Source organism: Barbatula barbatula (genome assembly GCF_947034865.1).
Source record: "Barbatula barbatula genome assembly, chromosome: 8".
Lineage (NCBI taxonomy): Eukaryota > Metazoa > Chordata > Actinopteri > Cypriniformes > Nemacheilidae > Barbatula > Barbatula barbatula.
The window spans coordinates 9658542-9680678 of NC_136771.1; the positions used below are offsets into that span (position 1 = coordinate 9658542).

At 37.2% G+C, this 22137-nt stretch overlaps 2 protein-coding genes across 2 annotated transcripts; both read right to left on the bottom strand.

Moving 5' to 3' along the window:
* Positions 1-6274: 6274 nt before the first annotated feature.
* On the bottom strand, positions 6275-12062 carry cpz (carboxypeptidase Z; the record flags this gene model as incomplete). The annotated part of the gene is given in 12 exon segments (XM_079462933.1): positions 6275-6814; positions 6926-7025; positions 7580-7719; positions 7906-8041; positions 8149-8310; positions 8567-8728; positions 9381-9616; positions 9702-9917; positions 10021-10395; positions 11297-11326; positions 11919-12039; positions 12042-12062. Coding segments are annotated over 12 exon segments (2046 nt in total). The 3' UTR covers positions 6275-6467.
* Positions 12063-12601: 539 nt separating this feature from the next.
* gpr78a (G protein-coupled receptor 78a) lies at positions 12602-14943 on the bottom strand. The gene is made up of 3 exons (XM_079461982.1): positions 13992-14943; positions 13804-13917; positions 12602-13253 (listed from the first exon to the last, which is right to left on the bottom strand). Exons 1-3 carry the CDS (start codon positions 14657-14659, stop codon positions 13001-13003), a joined length of 1035 nt encoding a protein of 344 aa, XP_079318108.1. The 5' UTR covers positions 14660-14943; the 3' UTR covers positions 12602-13000.
* Between the last annotated feature and the right edge of the window lie 7194 nt (positions 14944-22137).

Here is a 22137-nt window from a genome sequence, read left to right on the forward strand (position 1 = left end):
CTTAAGTTTAGCTAGGACTGACCACGAAAACTTCTCTCTTCTTCCCCAAATACTGTCATTGCGGTAGACCCATCATAGAAGACTAGACCATCTGACAAATCAGATCAGAGTAGGCTGGGAGAAAGGAGGGGCTTAGATGGATGATTCGCCGAACGAATCATTTGAGAGTCAGTCAAGCAAGGTAAGAATAACTGCCTATTATGACAAAATAACATTTGGCTCACATGTGTCCAATCAGCTGCTGGTGAAATAATGTCAATCATTTTAATTTACGTCACTGCTATTGCTAGACGGAAAAGCGTAAAAATGTCCGAAAGAATGTACAATAGTGGTGCACAAAAACTAAAAATACAAAGGTTAAAAGAACAACTTGACCAAGATAGCAGCAGGAAAACTGGCAGCTCGCATTGGCTAACATCAGCTGCGGTTGAAACAACAATTTTCCTTCAGTTCTGATGAGTTTTAATAAATGTGTTTGAAATAAAACTGACCGAGTTTGGATGCTATGCAACATCTTAAAATATTTCGATATTTATGATGTTTATATAAAGTATGACAATTAATTGCTTTTCAGAAAGTTGTACGTAATGTTAAATCTAATACTCAATTACAATATCAAGTGGAATAATTAAAATGAACCATTATGTTTTTTTGCCATTGTGCAGCCCTAAAGAGAAACAAATGTGTATTTCTTCTATATTTCTATTGAAAAAAGCTTTGGCACAGATAACCTTGCGTCACAATCTTCCAAAGTCCATTTGTTTGTTTGTAATGTAAGTTCGTAAGGACTTGAAGAATAAAACCGAATCAATGTTAAAATTCAGCAAAGCTCGAATCTTAGAAAGAAAATTTCAAAAGAAAAGCTTCTAATCACAGTCATTGAGTGCAGCTGTGACATGTCAGAGGGGACCTGGCCCTCCCGGCTGAGACTGGTTTCTCCTAAGGATTTTATTTCTCCATTTATTTATCATTCGAGTTTGATTCCTCGCCACAGAGCCATGTTGGCTTGCTCACTAGGAGACTGCTAAACAGATTATCTTAAAGGTTCGGTAAATTCAGTTTGCATTGCTTTATTAGAATGATCTTACTTGTTCAACAAACCACAGGCACTGTACTGTGTTTTACAATTTCTGTTTTTCTTATTTTCTGCTGTAAAGTTGCTTTGGAACTTTTGGTGCTTTTGGTCTTGTTTCCTTTTCTCCGACGGGTGATCAGGCGAGCTCCGTACTTTTCTTGTTGAGCTAAAGCAAACGGCTCTCAGAAGCATCGCAAACATTTTAACAAAAGTAGCAGTATCATAGGTTAAATCGCTTTAAAGTGGGGGATATGAACCTTACCACAGTAAAAACTGTTGGTTCAATTAAAGTGAACACATTCCATGCCCTTAAAACTCCCCCCAGTAAGTAAAGTTAAGTGTTATATACGTTTACAGAAACTGAATCTGGCTGAAGACGTATCTGAGAGTCATCTCTAGTCAAACCGAGATGAAAGGACGGCATTGTGCAGCACCTGAATGAAACAATCAGATAATTGATTCGCTTTATCGCTCAGTGTGTAGACAAAGACCTCATGAAGAAACGTCATTCTGTTAATATCCTAAAACTATTTTTGGTTGAAAAATAAATCACAATTCAGAATAATCACTAAATTGCTGGTAAGTCCCTCAATCAATAGTTCTTTTGATGGTCTGGTTTCAACATTAGACATGTGATGACAACTAAAGCCAAAATCCTAATCCTCTTTGACAAGAACACATAAATCCTCCAACCCAACAATACTTTCAGGAAGCGATTTTACAAACGCACATGCTTTAACCATCTTTTATTTGTTGTTCTCTGGGCAGAAGCACTTAAAAACAGTGAGTGTGCAGTAATGGATGGACTAGTTCCTGCGAGTTATGTAAGATAAGTGTGTGCAACGGAGAGACGCGGGAACACTGCAGGCCTGAGGGCAGTATCTAATTGAATTGCATTTACTTCACTTGTCCAGGCCATATGCCTGAAATACACAAATATGCACACACGCACTCAGAAATAAACTCACAACCGTTTTAACCAAATGGTGCAGTTACATTGGGATGAAAGAAAGCAAGGGAGAAGGGAACGGAGGATGACTAGAGAGAGATAGGGACAGAAAGGCAGTGAGATAAATAAACCGAGGATTCAAATAGAGCAGCTTTACAAGGGCATTGACTGAGAAATGCCAGAAAGTCCTGCAACGGCCCTCTGGGAAATAGCATTGCTTCAGCTAAAGAGACTGAGTCACATGACAGACATTTATACACAGTCATTCAAACTGCACGTCTTATTGCCATCAAGCTTTCTTTAAAATGTCCTCAAGAATACAAAACATACTACACCGAACAACAGGCCATATTCAGATAGAAAGAAAAATGTAGGCCTATTACAATTTTTGCCTTCACTTATTTATCTGAATGATTCAAGCGGGCAAATGAATCATAATTCACGAACCGATTCTGCCCGTTTTTAGCAGGAATCGAATCTAAAGTGATTCAGTAGAGAGATGGACATCACTGAAATAAAATCACTTTGAAGACTAGAAACATATTGTCAGGCTTATTTGAATTTATAATAAAAAAATTTACAAAATGATTATTGTTATACTTAAAAAAACAACAGTCTTAGTTTAATAATCCTATAACAATATAATTTTTCCCCAGATTTTCTGGGATTTTTTAATTCAACAACATTAAGGTCGAAACAATATATGTGTTAAAAAGAATTCATAACAAATAGAGCATAAAAGAAGGGGAAATGTACACAAACACTGTTGGTAGAAACCATGACTATGAAAGCTGTAAGCTGTCAAATTACTTCTGGGGTCAGAGCTTTAACTTAACATGCTTTGTGTTAGATGACCTGTGGTCGTCACGCCTAAAGAGCCCAAATCAAATAAAACAATACCAACATTTCAGAGGAATTTCACTAAAAACTTTTGATGGCTATTATAAGGATGTGCCAGAGTATTTTTAATAAATCAACCTGCGCACAATCATAAGCACATCTTGCTCTCTTTGTGTTGGAGACGGTCACAACAATGTCTTGACATACCTCTAAAATAACCGAACCTAGCTTTGTTAAGCCTCGGGAGTTCTACAGTGTGACGACAGTGTGTGTGGTCAGAATCTGAATTTTATTCTTACTCTTGACAACACGTTAACAGAATGTATTTTGTGTGTTTATTAGAAAAGTGTGAGCAAATTTGTGTGCAATGTGCATGTGAATGCTTTATTTTGACTTTTCATGTAGTTGTAGGCCTACATATTAAATGCATTGTGAATATATAAACACAAAGTATTTGCTATTCCAATAAGGCACAGTTGAACTAAAATTGAAGTAGAAATTCTGGGATGCATATACACAGACACACACAGAGAGAGAGAGAGAGAGAGAGAGAGAGAGACAGACGGAGAGACTGCCCCTGTAATTACTTCCACTGAGCAGCAGGACTCAATTGAAGACGACACTGGACCTTTATTACAAAACCAAGTGCTGTTTTTGCAAATTATGCTGGATTGGTTGAGCACAATGAATCAGACCCATTGAGACTTAAATCATTCACAAAGTGCAACGGGCTCGTCTTCTGCAAACTTTGCTCTGAACAATGGCCACTTTTCTTTCCCTCTTTATACACAGGGTGGGGACAGAGTTATCTGATGCTGAACAAGCTGTTCATCGTGTCTGAGTGAGTGGAGATGTGAAGGCTAGTGAGGAATTCAGATTCAAGTTTACAAAATATGTTTGCACAAAGTACAATGTGAAACTCTATATGCATTTTGAGACACGTTTTAGGTAATAGTTTAAAATAAAAATATGAAATTCTTTGTTTGGCTATAGTGACTTAGTCGGATTATATGAGTTTTGGGTTATATATGCATGCCTGGTCTAGAAACTCAACAGATCCACTGAGCTGTTGTGAAGTTTGACTGGTGACTTCCTACCTGTGAGCAAACAGACAGTAATTCGACATGGCAGCCATGGATTGGCCTCTGCAACTTTCTCAGCCTCGCCAAGTAATTGGTGACCCCTGAACTCTGGCTCACATGGGCAAGTGTGTGTGCGTGTGTTTGTATGTGAACAAACAACATAATATCATAATAATAAAAATTATGTGAAGTGAACTGAATTAGAGCAGAAAATGATGTAATACAGACCTACTGAATGATGTTTGTATTGGTATTTTTGTTTAACTGGTGTGTATGCATGCTTATGATGTGATCATGAAAGAGCTGGAAATTGATTAAATTTTACGCTTCAATGGCATGGATTTATTGTAGATAACAAGATAGGTATGTCTCTGCTTTAGTTGATGTCCGTGAAAAATTGCAAAATAACCCTTTAACAAGCATTATATTTCAATCAAAGGAAACTAAAAACTTATATCATAAGCACTCTTTGTGATCTATAACAGGGAAAAATAAAAGAATATATTTGTGATCTTAACTTAATTACTATTGTGTTTAAAAATAGTTTTAAATCAGAAGAGTAAACTTTACACAAAACAATACGTTTTACTGATTTAAAGAAAATGCCCATCTTTTATTAAAGAAGAAAGTCATATCAGTCATAGCTGAGAAATGTTTTTTTTTCTCAAGCACAGGAATTAGCTGAGAGATACGCTTGATATACCCTAACACAGTAAATGGAAAGCTACTTCATTCGTTTTAGGAAAATACGATTACCGTCACACAAAATAAAGTTTATCTGATTTCCGAGCGCAACAGTGATTTCATACACTGCTAAATGAGTTCAGCAGCGTGAATGACAGCAATCGTGGTATTGTCTGTCAGACTTTAGCATAAGCAAGTTAGTGCTGATCTGACTGAGCTGCTTAGAGCACGCTACACTCTGACTGTCGCTTTATGCTATACAAATCAATTTGTCTCCACTGATGGAAAATAATTGCAAAGCAAACAAATTATCTCTGCCACATTGAGCACACCTCAGTATTGAGAGAGAGAGAGAGAGAGAGAGAGAGAGAGAGAGAGAGAGAGGTGGGGTGGGGGGTGGGAGCTCTTTCACACAAAAGCCATATAATCCATAGAATCCATCCTTACATGTTTTAACTAAATCTATTGTTTATATACTGTGGCTCCAAAAACAGAATAGAGAGGCTTTGAATTGGACTTCAAATGATACATTTAAAAAAAGATCTTAAACGGTTAATCTCCACAACAAACATTATTCAATAACAATTCAAATTATACAGTATAAAATTTACATTATACTGTATTAACAGTAGTACATGCTGTATTTGTGTTGTATAAATACTATAACATCTATTACTATCTACAGCTTATTATATTTATGAAATTCTTCAAAATGCAATTCTTCATGTTGATATATGGTATCAATATGAAGAAATGCATTTTGAAGAATTACATAAATATAATAGCAAAAATGTTTATGACTGCTGTTAGTTATGAGGGAAACACAGAAATTGAGCTGATGTTATATAGAGAGCAAAAGGTGACTTGTTTTTCTTATCACACTTGATAGTAGACTTTGAGTAATGAACATAAAACGTGTGTATTAGTTTTAATAGAGGTTACCTTTATTGCTGCTTCATGATTTTTCCAGTTCTGACAAGAAGCCTATAATAAGAAAAACAGTGCTGTTGGTCCCCAGAACCAGAATTGAACCACTTTTATTACATCTGCGGCTTAATGCCAACTTACCCAAGTGTTCAGGATCATTTGTTTCTCAGGAGACATTCGTTGAAAAACTAAAAAGCTATTAATGTCCTTCCAGTAATCCCTTAAGTGTCTGGTGTTTTACATCCACAGTATGGGTCAAATTGATTCTGATTCTAAGTTTTCCAAGTCTAATTCAATCAAAAGCCGTGTTATTTAAACTCTTTTACTGAGATTCATAGTCAGGATTATTAATTTACTGAAAGGTGAGAAAAATTTGACCAAAAAAATCTGTTCTTTGATCAGTTTACACATTTTCACAAAGGTGCACTCAATTCAAATCAGCAGCAGTCTACACACTCAATGCAACCTTGCCCAGCCGTAAGGAGCAGCTTTATTATATAGACTTTAGTGCCATCTAGTGGTCATGAAAGAGGTGTCCTAACTGCGTATGATATTTTATGTCATGTATTAATTCAAAATTTGTACATATTGTAAAAGAATGCATAGTGTTTTCTAAACTGTAGTTTAATGTTTTTTCTAGGTAAGCCATTTCAAATATTTAAGATAACCCAACTCTAATGGCAAATGAAATGGAAAACCCATCAAAAACAACAAAAATTTGTTTTTATAAAATGAAACATACTGCAGTACTTTAATAACAGCCTTAAGTCATGCAATTCATGTGATTGAACAAGTGACATAAAAATGTGCCCTAAAAGAAACAAACTGAATAAAACACAGTGTCATCAAGTATGGCTAGGGTACAGAAATGAAGGGATCTGATTGCTTTCCAGTGGAGCCCTGATGGGCCCTAGTAGTTTCGTAGGAGCCAGGTAGGTGCGGATATGCCTGACTGGCTGAAATAAGCCCACCACCATGGCTTCTCAGTCCTTTCCTCACCATTCTCTCCTAGTTCTCTCTGGGTGTACTGCTCGAACTGATTAAACGGATCAAATCGCTCATAGTTGTCCAGTTCAGGGATGTTGAAGTAGTCGAGAGCGGGTTCTTGTGGGACCTTCTTCAACACAAAGTCCACACGGCCCACCTGCACCCTCCTAGGTAGGCCAATGCGCTTGGTTGCTTTGGTGTAGCCGGAAGCTGCCGCAGTCACAATATAGATACCCGGGTTCAAGAGTCTCCAGTAATCTCCATCCTCAGCTATAGAGACAGACAAATGCTACAGCAACACTGCAGAACGGCTGCACTTACAGTACCATCAAAAAAGACATTGTATGTATAAGTGTATATTTATTTAATAAATAATCGTACCTGTTGTGATGTCATGCCTTATGCCTTTAATAGATACCGTGGCTCCTTTAATGCCATTGCCATGTTCATCTTTTACAATGCCCTTTATACCTCTGTGGACCTGCAAGGCAATAATATAAATCACAATTTACCACTTTTCTATTTTTTTATCAGTTACTATATTAACCCTTGTATTGTGTTCATATTTGTATCACCCAACCAATGTTTGTGTAAAAAATACCCATAAAAACTGTAATATTCGGACAGCTATATATAAACACAAAACAATTTTTTTGTGAAGGAAAATTACAATGTTTGTGGGTCTAGTGGACCATATCGTTATTTACTAATTAAAACAGCCATAAAAAAGATGTAAAAATACTTTACTGATCTTAACATTTTTTATTCTAATAAACAAAAATCTATAATAAACAAAAGTATAAGGTTGACAATACCCAATTAGCCAAAAGTTTTTAGGTCAGCAGTGTTATGTAATCTATTAAAACGGTATTATCGTAATAAAGCTGTTAAATTAGAAGTTATTAAATGCCTTGCATTATGTTTAATTATGTTTGTAGTTTAGTTTATAAACAGTTTGTGAATCAGAAATAAACCTAATGAACTGAACTGAACAAACTACACACGATAAAGTGTGTTAAAAAAATGATAACTCACAGACTCCATGAAGATGAGCAGTGCCTCTTTATTTCTGAGCCACTCGGGGTAAAGCTCCTCCTCAGATGGGAATTTATCACAGCCCAACTCCACTGTGATCTCATAACAGTTACTGTGCAGGTAATTAAAGTCTGACATCCCTGACACAATTACACAGACACATAATGTAACGTATTTTACAGTATGGCAGTGTCACAAAATCACAAACATGAAACGGTTTAATTATAAGAAAATGACTATATTTGGAAATGTGAATAATACATATTAATTCATTTCTCAAATTAGACAATGTCTTCCTTCATTTTTTTATCAAGGAATACGTTTACCTCCAGCAAAGCTGTACCACTGTGCTCCATTAGTTATCCCTCCTTTATTGGCAAATGAGGCTCCACATCTCTCGGTGTCATTGTTGGACATTGTGGCATGAGCATCTGCATATATTCTAGCCAAATGTTTAAAAATCTGAAACCAGAGAATGCCTTTGCTAGGTACATTTATTCTTACACTTATTAAAATTAACATATCAGTGTTTGCCTTGAAGCAATGGCACAATGGGAAGATTTACTAACTTGTTCATCTGGAGTGGGTGAGTACATTTTGTCTTCGTGGGGGTGTCTAGAGAAGTCGAACGGGTATGAGATAACCAGTTCACCTCCATGCAGACTGGCAGATATGACAAACGGAATGGATCTTATCCACTTCATTATAGCATAGGTCTCTGGTGCAACCACCTGAAAAATATGTTTAAAAAACTTGGGCTTGTATTTGGCAGACATTACATTTATGTGCTTGGCAGCACTTTGTCCAAAGTGACAGTGCATTCAAGGTACAGTGTATCAGCTTGTGTGTTGGCTGGGAATTAAAAACAATATTTAACCAGTTGAATTACAAAAAAAACATCATTTTGATTGTTTTTACACAAATGTGATCCTGTAACATTTAAACCAAAAACTTTTTTATTGTGTTTCCAATCGAAATGGCTCTCACCTTATTTATCCAATAGGAGTCAGGAATGGGGATATGGTCACCACGGAAATGTCTGAAGCGACGGCGATTGTAGAAGATGGAGGTAAGATCAGGAAAGTTGCGGTTCAGATCAATATTCTGTGCGTTGGTCCGGCCGCTGGTCCATCCATTGTGCTCATGACCCTAAATGTTAAAACGATCAAGAACAATGAGCAAATCTTTAATAGATCAAATGATCATATTCACATATTTATTTAGCAACATTCCTATTGCTACAGTGTCTGTTTATAAACCTTTTGGACTATTAATTTACATGTCAATTATTTCTAGAAAGTAAAAGCATATATGCAAAAGACAGAAAACATCAGAACCAGGCAAAGATATATTAGTGTTAAATGGATGGACCAACGCAGTTATCCTCTTATTTGAGGTTAAATTCTCTTCATACAGTAAACAGATTTTTTTGTCAAAAATATGTATTTAATTATTCAAAATATATATTTGTAAATGTCCCACTTAGTGGGAATTGCATACATTTTGGAAATTAGTTTCCCAAGCTTACGTTAATGTAAAATAATGCTTAGCATTACATGGCAAAGACAATGCCGGGTATTAGCCGTATTCATTAGAATGGTTAGTCAAGGCCTCCCTTTACCAGTTGTCCTTTTAGTTAATTTTTAATTTATTATTTGCTTTGCATGTTTTTTTATTTAATTTTAGTAAAAGATATAAAAGTGCCATTCTCTCTCTGGTGCAGGGAGTTTGGTAGGTCAACCAGCCAAAGAACAGACAGGCAGACAAGACTGGTCTCAGCCACGGACAACGGTATATTTACTTCCTGGTAGATGTTTTCAGGGTCGTTCCTATCGGCTACCTCAGAGGCGGCGATCTCATAGCCGTCGGGGTTCATTGAGGGCAGGATATGAACACGTGTGGTGTTGATGATGGCCTGAATCCTCTCATTACCCAGCAGGTACTCGGAGCACAGGTACTGAGCCAGGTATATCAGCAACTGTCTTCCCAGCACCTCATTCCCGTGCATGTTTCCAATTAACTTAATCTCTGGTTTCACTAAAGGGCATTAAAGTGATATGATAGAAAAAGTATTCAACCAAAGCATCAGCTATTAAAGATCTTTAATATCTGAGGTACTCACATAGGTCATGTTGTCCAGGGTTAGTAGTGAATTCAATAACCAGCAAGTCTTTGCCTTCCACACTGCGTCCGATGCTGTATGCCCGTGAGATATGGGAGCATTTAGTTGCTGTCTTCTTCAAGATGCTGAACATCTGAGCGTTAGAGTGGTAAGTGAACTGGAGGATAGTGGAAAGTCCACCATCAGATATGTTAGAAAAGGCCACTTCTTGCTTTGCTGACGGGAGTGAAGACGATACAATGATGTGAAAGCATTATACATATTACTGTAACTGTATTAAATAACATTATCTATTTGCTCTTGTTCTATTCAATCATACCTTTTAGATCTGACAATGGATCATAACAACCCTCCTCATCACCGACAAAGAATCGGTCACAGTCCATAAAGTACGGCCATGCCATTTGAATGGCTTCAAATGCATGAACACAGTTCTTTTTCACCATCTCACACGAGCTGCGGCACGGCTTTATAACCCTGCCATCTTCGCAACGGGGGGCAAGCACCGAGCAACCCAAGAGACGGATATCCGGTGAACACTCGCCATTCAGCAAGCCATGGATCACACTCAGGAGCAGGTACTCTGCACCCATCTCCAAGTCCTGCCGTGACCGGTGTCCCGCAATGTTGGGGAATGTGGTGTAGCTGTACGGCACATCCTGACAGTAGCTGATCACCATCTCTATACACTGCGCTGGGGATGGGAGAGAATTCATTTGATTTATGATCACTGGGGTTTGTTTAAAGATCCAGTGTGTTAATGATCTATTGACATAAATGCAATATTAGATGCCTAACTATGTCTTTGGAGGTGTATAAAGACCTTAGATAATGAAGCATTATGTTTTCATTACCTTAAAAGCAGCTATTTTATCTACATACACCGCAGATTCCCTTGCATGGAATTCACCATGTTGTTTCTACAGTAGCTCGAAACGGACAAACTGCTCTTCAGGGCCTGTCTCGTAAATACGTTATCTCCTTCGGCAAAGAAGCGACAACGTTATGACATCTTTGTCCTGTGCCAGGCTCTGCAGTGCTTCGAAAGGGAGGGATGGAGGAAGCTATGGTTGCAATTCCCAACCTCACCACTAGGTGCACTTAATTTCACACACTGGGCCTTTAAGAATTGGTAGTATATACTGTAGATGAGTTAGCATCAACCTTTTTTAAATGTGCACAAAGTTAATGGAGTGTAACAGACAGCTTTATGTCAAATCAAATATAATCTGCAGTGGAATGTTTTTAAGTTTCAATATTTTACAGAAGGACTCATCATTCATATATTTTTTTTATATTTTAAAGTGCACAGGTGGATAAGGAATCATGGAAAGCCCTATCTAAGTCACTAATCCTTGACACTAGATCACCCTGAGGCTTTTGACAGTATATCATGACTTTATCTGCCTCTTTCTCTAACAAGTACCATCATGCAATGACGTTTGGTATTTGAAGTACTTTCTCCCCCATACCTTATATCTAAGGGTGAAAGTTCTTTGGAAAAACAAGTGACGCTATATGGTATTTATTACATAGAATATGGCTTCAAAACTCGACTCGGCATGCACATTGGAGTAAAAAAAAGCAATTCTTACGTCTGTCTTCCGCAGATGTTCTGCATCTTCCTGAAAAACAATGATTCACAGATGATGTTACCGCTGGCGGAGTCGTCGTAAAGCAGACTGGTCATTGGACGCTAGGTGGCAGTAGAGTACGCAGCGAAAATAATCTTTCTGCACGAATATTGCATGACAAATTTAAGTTATCCCATGCTTTGTTTACAAGACCTGTGGCGTGCATACTTGCTAAGAGCATCAAATACTTTTACTGACATTAAGGATTATAGTTTTACTTAGTTCTTCAAGGTAACCACATTTTGCCAAAATTTCAGCATTGCGCACTTTATTTTTATTATAGCCTTTTCACAATTCCTTTTTATAAAGAAAATCGTACAGGCAAATTGTATGTCTACAAAACTCAAAGCATGCCTTTAGATCATTTTTAAGTGTGTGATAGAAATAAACTTAAACAAGTGTTTCTGATTTTTCTCCAGACGATTGGTTTCCAACGCAAACAGCAGAATACAGTTTACGAAATATGTCTCAGTTAAAATTGATATGAAGATTGTCAATCTTGTCCATAAAGCCCATTCAACGTTTTCAGGCTTGAGCTCTAATAGTTTGTGCGAAACTCATTCAGTAAAAGTTTATCCATTACCTAGTTCTTCTTCATCCGGTGCACATCGTCGTGGGCGGCCTAAGCATGTCGCTAGAGCGATTAAAATCATAAAAAACGTGAGCATTTTGTTCTCTATAAACAGAATGATGTGGCAGTCACTGTACGACGTACAAAGCTGATCATTTTCCGAAAGTCAAGCAACCCCCATCGCTTAGGGGAGAGCCTTACTCACCCTGAGCACCAGCCAAATGATCAAATTACAGCCGAAACTCTCGCACAGTAGGCGGCCGCCCTTCTGCTTTGTGTCACTGTAATTACAGTCATTTCATAAAGACTGTCATTTACTCTTTCGTAGCATAGACTTTTCGTGAACTTAATTCATGTACTTCTTTGATTTACTCCTTGTCATTTTCATGAACTTAACATGCGTAAACGTCGTAAACTTCACTTTACGCTTGCGTACACTTGCCTAAGGGCTAATAAGCCCACATTTAAAAAACGAAACAAAACCTACAAGGAACTTGTGGGATAACAGATGGCAAAACAAAATATACATGTTTGACACATTTGAGTGTTACAAATGACACATGATGTCTGACCAACTGAATCACGTTTTACTGTAGTCCTGAATGTGTAGATGGCCTATAAAGGAGGAGGTTATGTGATGCATCTGGACCATATCATTTATACAAATATTTAAACATCCCACATTTCACTTTACTAGCTTACTATAAATACTTTTATTGTATCACTGACTTACGTTATAGTATCACAGTGAAGCATTTACAACAGATGAGTGTGCAAAAATGCATGTTATGAATAAAATCAATGTTCAATGATTACAATGAAATCAAAGCCCGCTGTGAAAACAAAAAAACATTGTAGAAACCACAATAGAGACTTTGTACAACTGTACAAAGATATAATTGGAACGACCCCATTCAACAACAATGAAAACCGTGTTTGGATTTAGGAGTATTTGTACCGCTTTAACATATTTAAGTAGAAAAATATTCGGTATGATTTATACCCAGCACCTCCAATCACAAATAAACCGAATGTTCCAATATTGTTTTTATTTAACCGAGTGCATACTGTACTTCCCAAAATGTCCGTTGCCTTTAACCACAGCATTTATCATTTACCCTGCAGGTGTATAATTCACTCTCTGTATCTGGGGGGCTGCTCTGACCAGAGAGTGTGTTTGAGTTTCGTCCCCAAATTCTATTGCACACACCAATGAGAGCCTTCTTATACTGTTGCCGTAAAAGGGAGTAGACAAAAGGGTCAGAGGCAGCTTTGCCGTACATCAGGCACTTGCTCGTGATTCCCCAGTAACGGTTGATCTTTACGGTGAACACAAGCTCAGTCAGTCTATTGAAAAAAGAATAAGAACAGCAATTATAGGTTACTTTGTCTTTTGATATTAAAGGGATACTTCACCCAAAACGAACTCACCTTCGAATTGTTCCAAATCTGCAAAAATGTCTTTGTTCTGATGAACACAGAGAAAGATATGTGGAAAAATGCTTATAAACAGATTTTGCCACCCATTGACTCCCATAGTAGGAAAAAATACTTAATTTTTTTTGTTCAGTTGAACACAAAAGAAGACATTTTGAAGAATGTAGGATAGCAAACAGTTCAAATATCTTTCTCTGTGTTTGTCAGAACAAAGAAATGTATACAGATTTTGAACAGCCCGAAGGTGAGAAAATGATAGAATTTGATTTTTGGGTGAAGTATCCCCCATAGTAACTGTTTTATAGCTGATGCATACATCACTGGCATATTGTGTGACATTTGTTACACAATAAAAGTCAGATAATTTCATAAACTTCCTCTGATTATACAGCATTAGGGCACAGTGAAAAAGCTTTTCGACAGAAAAAGTATATTATAAAGTCTATTAATATTATAATACCGTGTGATGACATAGGGGGCGAAGCACAGGACGAATGACCCAATGAATATGCAGATTTTCTTGGTGGCTCTCCGTCTCCTTTTCTTCTGCTCGAGTAAACACTGTTGTTTCACACTGGAGGTTTCAAAGAATATAAATGAATACACACTACCGTCGTGTTTTAATGTTTTAAACCTAGATACTCGTACCTTTGGGGAATGTCGACAAGTAGCAAGAGCGTCTGCACCGTTATAACATCTATCCTTCTGCAATGGAAGCGCGCAACTTGTTGCACTTTCAGATAAGCGAAGCACAGGATGAAAAGCGACAGTGCAAATGTGGCTGAGTGAAACACCACAGTGAACACCATGAACGGACCTCGGACACCTTCCTCTGCAAGGTGCACTATGCATGAAGCGTAAACGGGGTTATAGTCGACCCACGACACCAGGAGAGCAGAAAGCGAGAAAGCGAGAGAGTGCAGCCACGCATAGCTCATCATAATTATGGCATCTTTATGTGTCAGTTTGCTGGAGTAAGTTAAAGGAAAGACCACCGCTATCCAACGGTCTATACTGAGAGCTGCCATGCTCAGCATTGTGTTCGTAGTCAGAAAAGCATCCATGAAGCTCACCGTATGACAAAAGCAGTCGCCGAAAGGTTTTTGACGCTTTACGACCCCGAGGAAAGTGGAGGGCATGTCGAGGACGGCGATGAGGATGTTGCAGAAAGAAAGGTTTATGATGAAGACCCCCGGCACCTGTGCACGGACCTCCGCGCTGCAGGTGAAGCATAGCAACACAAGACAGTTCGCCACGAGCGAAACTACGGCTATCACGACGATGAGGAACTCCAGCAATGTTTCCAAAAAGTTCATGTCTCTGACCAAAGTCAATGTTGGCTGATTTCTCGACTGAACTCCAAACTGGTCCTGGGTGGGTCGTCATCAATGGTTTCCATTTAGCCGTTGAGCGCTGTCCAGTGTGCTGAAGTGGTATTGATTCATTTCACATCGTCGAGTTTACCAAAACTGGATTCTGTGTCACTTACACACAAACATCTTTGTACAGTTGTTAATTAGGCACTGTAATCTTTGACGTGTTCGACAGTATGAAGTGGATGGAGAGCGCGTGGTCATGCGCAATACAATTGCTGGTCTCTGAGCGCGCCGACTCACGTGCACTCGGTTTATTACATGTGACGTTTGCTCGAACCAGAAGCAGTCTGACCAGTGGGATAGTCTGTGCACGAGGTGAAGAAGATGCAGAAACGTGTGCGAAAACAAATTCATTTTGAGAAAAAAAAATTTAAACCATGAAAATAATGTGTGTATAGCAAAAAGCATTAAAGTTTGTCTAAAGGAATACCACGGTTATTGTGCGAGACAAACGAAATGGACAATACATCAAACTGAAGTTTTCCCTGTGAGGCATGTTGTCTCATGTTGTAAAGCGAGACACAAAATTATCATCATAGAGCTAAGCCTTAGTGAATACAAATACTAAGATATTTGTAAAGTGGTGTTTTATTGTATTCACCTGTTTACCAAAGAGTTAATAGGATTCTACCTACATTTTTGATAAAAACATAAATAGACACACAAGTTCTCTTTTAATTTCTTTCTTGCGTGTACAAGCGCAAAAAGTTTATTTTATATGCCCATCCAAACACTCAAAAACTACTGTGCCCCTCTTAGCAGCTAAAATCAGCCACTCTTTTTTCATCATCACCATGGCAACTCATAATAGGTGGTTTTCCTGGCATTGAGTAAGCCTATTTATTATTTTCTTTTCCATAAACGCATTTTATAATTTGTCTTTAGTGAAGCAACAAAGTATGTATTAGTGCTTGGGTTGTCCAGGGAGATTTCGATGCGTTTTAGCATTTAAAACGCATCAAATGTTTCACTCTGTACCTCTCAAATTCCTTTTACAGCTTTAACAGACTTGATATGTAACACACAGATTCTTTTGATATTGTTTTTAATCGTTTTGTTATGAAATCGTGTAGTGACTGTCCATAAATATACTTTAATAAAGACTTAATTTAGAATAAAGATAAAAACATTGTAGTTTTCCCACAAGATTACATTGCCCACAAAACAAATAAACCTTCAGGTTGAGATACAGTGCCACCAGTCACGGTATACCTCTTTCTTTCTTTCTTAGAGAGTAAGGGGGGGATTGCATAACACAATGTCTAGAAGCCAGAATAAGGTTATATTCCCTTGCTTATAATAGTCTGCTTGATTATATAAGACATTTTAAAGCTGACACAATCACATGGTCACCTCGAGCACTTTTTGCTCATATCATTTACATGAAGTACACTACAACACATATGCACATATCGAACACACAACGATCATTTATTGTTTCAACAGTTATAAACCTACATTTTATGCTATCCAGCATTAGATCTGATAATGATTTATGTCTTTACCCTATTTAGTAACCTAACACAATTTCAAACAATCATAACACTATTTGCAGACTAGTTCATCTAATTAAAGTAAACTATGAAAGGAAATGTGTTTACTAATCAAACATTTTTGGAATTTTGTAATAATTAACCTTATAAACCTTGATTTAACATTCATATGGAGCACAAATGCACGCACGCACACTGCACACACGAACACACACACCTACCCCCACACACACAGAGGAGTGAAAGGATAATAGGAGGTGATGTTATTGCTGCAGTTATATTAATATGATAAGACAGGTTGTTCACCCCTTCATCTTCTTACATACAAAGACTTGCACATTTAGGAACCTTCCTATTGAAGTCTAGTTTTTCTGCTTAAAAAATAGTTTGTGAACACACACAACATAGTGTGATTAGGCATCTGAATAGATCAAATTATCTTAGAATGTCAAATTATGTCTCTTTAAGAAAATATTAACTTAAATTGTACCTTATACAGAAACATTGTCTTTATGTCTTATCAAAGATAATGAATATTTCATTTATAAAAGCCAGATAAAGGAATCTCCAAATTATAGACCTGGACATCAGTGTAGGCCATAAAATAATTCACATAACAGTCCTGTTGCAGTAAATTCAGCATTTTCGGAACTGTACCCATCACCAAAAACCTGTGTAACCTCGTGTGACATTCCGTGTGTAGCCCAGCTTAATTCGATTGAAATCCATTTTATTCGTTTCAATGCAGCTTTACAGGAGAAAATAAGAAAAACTGAAAAACACAAAAAATGTGAAACAGCACAGTGCATGGTGTTTATAGAACAAGCAAGATTAGTCTAGTTAATTTTGTGTAATAAATGCAGTCTTCCCGTGGTTTATTTCATATTATGCATTAAGTGAATGCTTGGCTGAAAAGATGTGTCTTTAATCTAGATTTAAATTGGGCGAGTGTGTCTGACCCTCAAATAGATTCGGGAAGGCTATTCCAGAGTTTAGGTGCTACGTATGAGAAAGCTCGGCCCCCTTTGGTGGATTTAGTTATTCTAGGTATTATCAAAAGTCCTGAGTTTTGAGATCTTAGAGAGAGTGATGGGTTATAGTGTGATAGAAGCTCTGTTAGGTAGGTAGGGACAAAACCGTTTAAGGCTTTATAAGTGATTAAAAGAACTTTAAAGTCAATACGATCTTAATGGGTAGCCAGTGAAGGGTTGATAACATTGGGGTTATGTGATGGTATTTTCTGGACCTGGTTAGAACTCTGGCATCTGCATTCTTGAACTAACTGTAGTTTGTTTATTGATGATGCAGGACGACCACTACCTAGTGCGTTACATTAGTCAAGTCTTGAGTGCACAAATGCATAAATAAGCTTCTCTACATCACCAACACATAGCTTACTCAATCGCAAAATTGTTTTTGTATTATATTATATCTTTATCTCCCTCACAGTTTAGAAAAGATTAAGAGCAGTAAAGAAAGATTTGCCGAAACAGTTTTTTTCTCTTCCTCTAAGGTGCCTCACCTCTAATGTTCAAACACATTTGTCATATTTACTGAGCTCTCTGCTGAGTATCTTTCACACGCACACCACCAAGCGCTCTAGATGACCTCAGAAGACCTGCCCTCTACAACAGTCTGGTAAAGTGTTTGTGTGGGAGAAAGATAAAAGCAAAGAAAGAATGCACTAATAACATAAGTGACTACATGCTTTCATAAATTATTAAAGTTAAACATCAAACACTCATAAGGTAATATCTATTAGGGCGTGCCCTGTCTGTAACTGATGGTGTTGTGTCTATGGTGCAGTTAGTGTGCATATGGCTCTTTTTTTGGAAATGTGTGTTGTTGAAATTCATATACATACATGTACAAGGTTTACAAAGTGAGTTTTACAGTGAGATATAGTAAGATATAGTTTAAAATATTATTTTTTTTACTAAATGTGCATTTATCTTTATTGCAATTCTTGCTATTAACAAATCATTAACTACAACTTTTTTCCCAATAAACTCTTAATTTGTTGCTTATTAATAGTTAGTAAGGTCGTTGTTAGGTTAAGGTATTGGATTAGGGGTGTAGAGTTTGGTCATGCAGAATATGTGCTTTATAAGTCTAATAAACAGGCAAAATGCCAATAATAGGCATGCTAATAACAACTAGTTAATAGTGAGAATTGCCACCTGTACTGAAATGTTACTGCATCTTCAGATTTATTGTTTGTTCCAAAATATTGTTCGACTATTATCTCAGACCATCAGTTTGAATAACGTTTACTGAACAACTTACTGAAAGATTTCGTCACTAAGAGCTGATTCATTCCAGGCTAACCTGGAATAAATCCAAAAGCCTGTTGTGAAATAGTCCTCAACAAAAATCTTATACATTTTTTAGCTTCTTTAGGGAGTTTAAGGCTGTGGGTAGTTCCCATTGAATGCGCTGTTAATTCAAAGTGTTACAGTAAACCACAGGAATGTCACTTCTCCGTGCGTTTTATAGGCTCGCTATTTGGCCCAGTTTGTGTGCGTGTGTGTGCATGTATGTGCATGTATGTGCGTGTGCGTGTGTGTTTGGGTGTCCGTTTAGATCTTGAGGATCTAAATCAAACTTGTATTTATGAAATGATTTATGACAGTATTACGTGTTGCACACTTTTCACCATGAAAGACATTTTCACTTAATTTTAGAATAAAAAAAACACATTTACAATTACAGAACTTAGTACTGTTTTACTCAAAACTCAGAAATGCTCGATTGGTCAAGAAATCTGCGGTAGTTGCGTAATGACCAGTAAACTGACCAATTTATCCGTTATCCCTAGAAACTAATCTCCTCCTTCAGTTTCATGACCTGTAGCAACATGAATCAATATTTCAGTCCATTCATTTATTCATTGGGCACATGCCACAAAATAACCAAGATAATGTGTACAGTCAGTCAGACAGTCATTATCTCTAAATAAACCACTTCGGGCTGATACCATTCCCTTCGGCTTTACAGGTACCCATCAGCTTGTCTGGGCACACTGTGCAATAATGATCCCTGACTGTACATCATTCCTTACATAACAACTTTAATGTGCATTTGTAACCGCAGGATAAAAATCACTCATTTAATTGTCTTGACCGAGACACTGTTACTGTGCTTGTAAGCGCTAATATTTTGTAGCGCCCTTTGTTTTATCAAACCAGTTAACATGATTTCCCTTGTTTAAAATGAGATTGCATAAGCCCCCCATTATGCACTCACAACAAACAGCCCCTCTTCAATCAGTTCCGCCTCCTTGAGCTTATGAAAGTCCTTTTATATTCTACTTAAGTCTATTAACATTACTGAACCATATTTGTGTTATGCATTTAACACGGCACATAGTTAAAGAAACTGAGCTTATGCTTAGAAGTGAAAATTTGCGACACCTCAAACTCTCATACAACAAACATGGCGGTTTGTTGCCAGCAGATGGAACGTGCTGTGCTGTTTCTGCTGTAGACTCTCTGTGAAGAAAAAGCAGAATGTGTGGAAAAGAAGACAAGAAAAAGAGCTAAAAGGAGATTCAATTATTGACAGGCTGGGGACATGCAATGAACGAGAGCTAGTAAGCAATAATAAAATGTTAACACAGTGAAAAGATGGTGGGCTGAGCTATTTATTAAATATTGTATCCTAATAAAAGCATAATAATTCCAATAATTTGATCCTAAATAGTAAATTTGAAGACAATTTGAATGCATTTTATTATCTTTTATGACTGTGAAACGTATTACTTTATAGTTGTACATATACAACTCATAAATTGAATACACGCACATAAATGGATACGCTACAGTGATGGTCTGTGTCTACAACCACACAGCAGTATAAAACCCACTTGACAGGTAGTTCTTATCACCCACCAGCACCTGCTGCATCAAGAGACAGAGGGTCTGTTACCACCAGAGACTGCTACCAAAGCAGGTTTCCCTTTCGTTTCAAGACCAAATTATACGACAATGGTGGAAAATGTAAAATTCTATTAAGCAATAGTTTTCTTTGGGCATGTTTATGAAGTTGGCATCAGATTTGAACCAACTTCCAGTATACAACTTCTCTCCAATATTTACATTTGCATTTAGTCATTTAGCAGACGCTTTTATTCAAAGCAACTAACAAAGTAGGGGAAAACAATGTAAGCAATTTGTGCAACAAAAGAACAGAAATGCACAGGTGCAGTAAAACTGGTCTCAGTTAGGCCACCACAGTATACAAAGCTAAGATTTGCCTTGGGGGATAGGAAAGTAGAGAAGAAGTAGAAGACTGTAATGGGTCAGTTTTTGACGGAAGAGATGTGTCTTAGCCGATTCTAAAAGACAACTACAGATCCGCTGATCTTGTGGCACGAGGGACATCGTTCCTTTGTGGGACGGCACCACAAGACGTTGCTCGATAGCTTAGCGCAGGGATCACATTTTTTTTATCAGAGTGTGTGCAAACTCTCTACAAGAAGTTAAATGGCAGTGTGTGTTTACTTTAGACTCCAGAAATAGAACTCCTAGGGACTGTGTTATTAGAATTCTTCTCAGAGGTTATGAGGAAAATTCAACAGTGGACGCCAAAACATGCCAAAACGTGTTTGACTGCAGTAGAGGGTATTTATAGTATAAGCAATCTGGAGGAAAAGCATCTGGAAATAGAGCGCAGTATTGGTGGGAAAGATAAACAAAATTAAAATAATGATAAATAGGGATAAATAGGCAACAGCTGTATGTGGAGAAAAATAAGGAGGAATCTAAGGTTATTAACAATGTAGATCAAGCCGGAGCAAATATACTCTTAAAGGGATAGTTATTCCTTCTTTTTGGGTGAACTATCCCTTTAAAAATAAAGGTGCTTCAAAGGTTCTTCACAGCGATGCCAAAGAAGAACCATTTTGGTTAACTGTCCACAAAACAACCATATCTACTTTTTTATAATGTGAAGGACCTTGGACTTTAATGGAAATGTGAAGATTCATTCAGGGTCCATGCTATACATTCTAAATTTATACTACCAGGTTGATTTCCTTCAACACTTACCCATACATTTGACATTAGTCATTGTGCTTTTAATGAATGGCAACATACATTTTAAATGGTTGTAATAATGTCGTATTTCTTAACATTGGTTAATCCATTAGCTAACATGAGCTAACCGTGAACAATACTTCTACAACATTTATTCTCATTTGATTTACAATTTCAACGTTCACAATTCATTTTTAAAATCAAACGTTGGAACTGTAAACATGAATAATTGCATTGATATTAACTGTCATTGACAAGGCTTAAAGATCCAGTGTGTAATTTTTGAAGGATCTATTGACACAAATGCAATATAACTATGTGTTCAGAGGTTCATAAAGACCTTACATAACAAAGCGTTATGTTTTTATTACCTTAGAATGAGCTATTTCTATCTACATACACCGCGGGTCTGCTTGCATGGAATTTCAACATTTTGTTTCTATAGTAGCCCTAAACGGACAAACTGCTTTACAGAATGCGTATCATAAATACATTATCTCTTTCAGGAAAGAATTGAAAATGTGATGACATATTAGTCCTCTAAGTAAGCCATTGATTGCAATTCGCAACCTCACCACTGCGCTGGATACCGCAAAAAATGACACAAAAGTCATTTAAAATGATTATCTATCATTGTTTAACCATTCATCCTGTTCTCAGCATTTGACTGACATGAGATGTGTGTGAACCGTATTATGTGTATGACGCAAGTACTGAAAGGGCATCACAATATGCCCATCAAATTCAAAGGATTTTTTTGGATATCAGGTCAACTCAGGACAACATAATGCTGTTGCCACGAGGATGACTTTCTATGACAGATGGCTCATTACATACTGAATCACAGCTATAAACCGGACAGATCGACCAATGAATTCTGTGTTTTATA

Coding starts and splice junctions, on each gene's coding strand:
- gpr78a (XM_079461982.1), bottom strand. CDS start 14,659: ATGAACTTTTTGGAAACATTGCTGGAGTTCCTCATCGTCGTGATAGCC. Junction 13,918..13,991: donor CTTGTCGACATTCCCCAAAG/GTACGAGTATCT, acceptor TGAAACCTCCAG/TGTGAAACAACAGTGTTTAC. Junction 13,254..13,803: donor GCCCCCTATGTCATCACACG/GTATTATAATAT, acceptor TTTTTTCAATAG/ACTGACTGAGCTTGTGTTCA.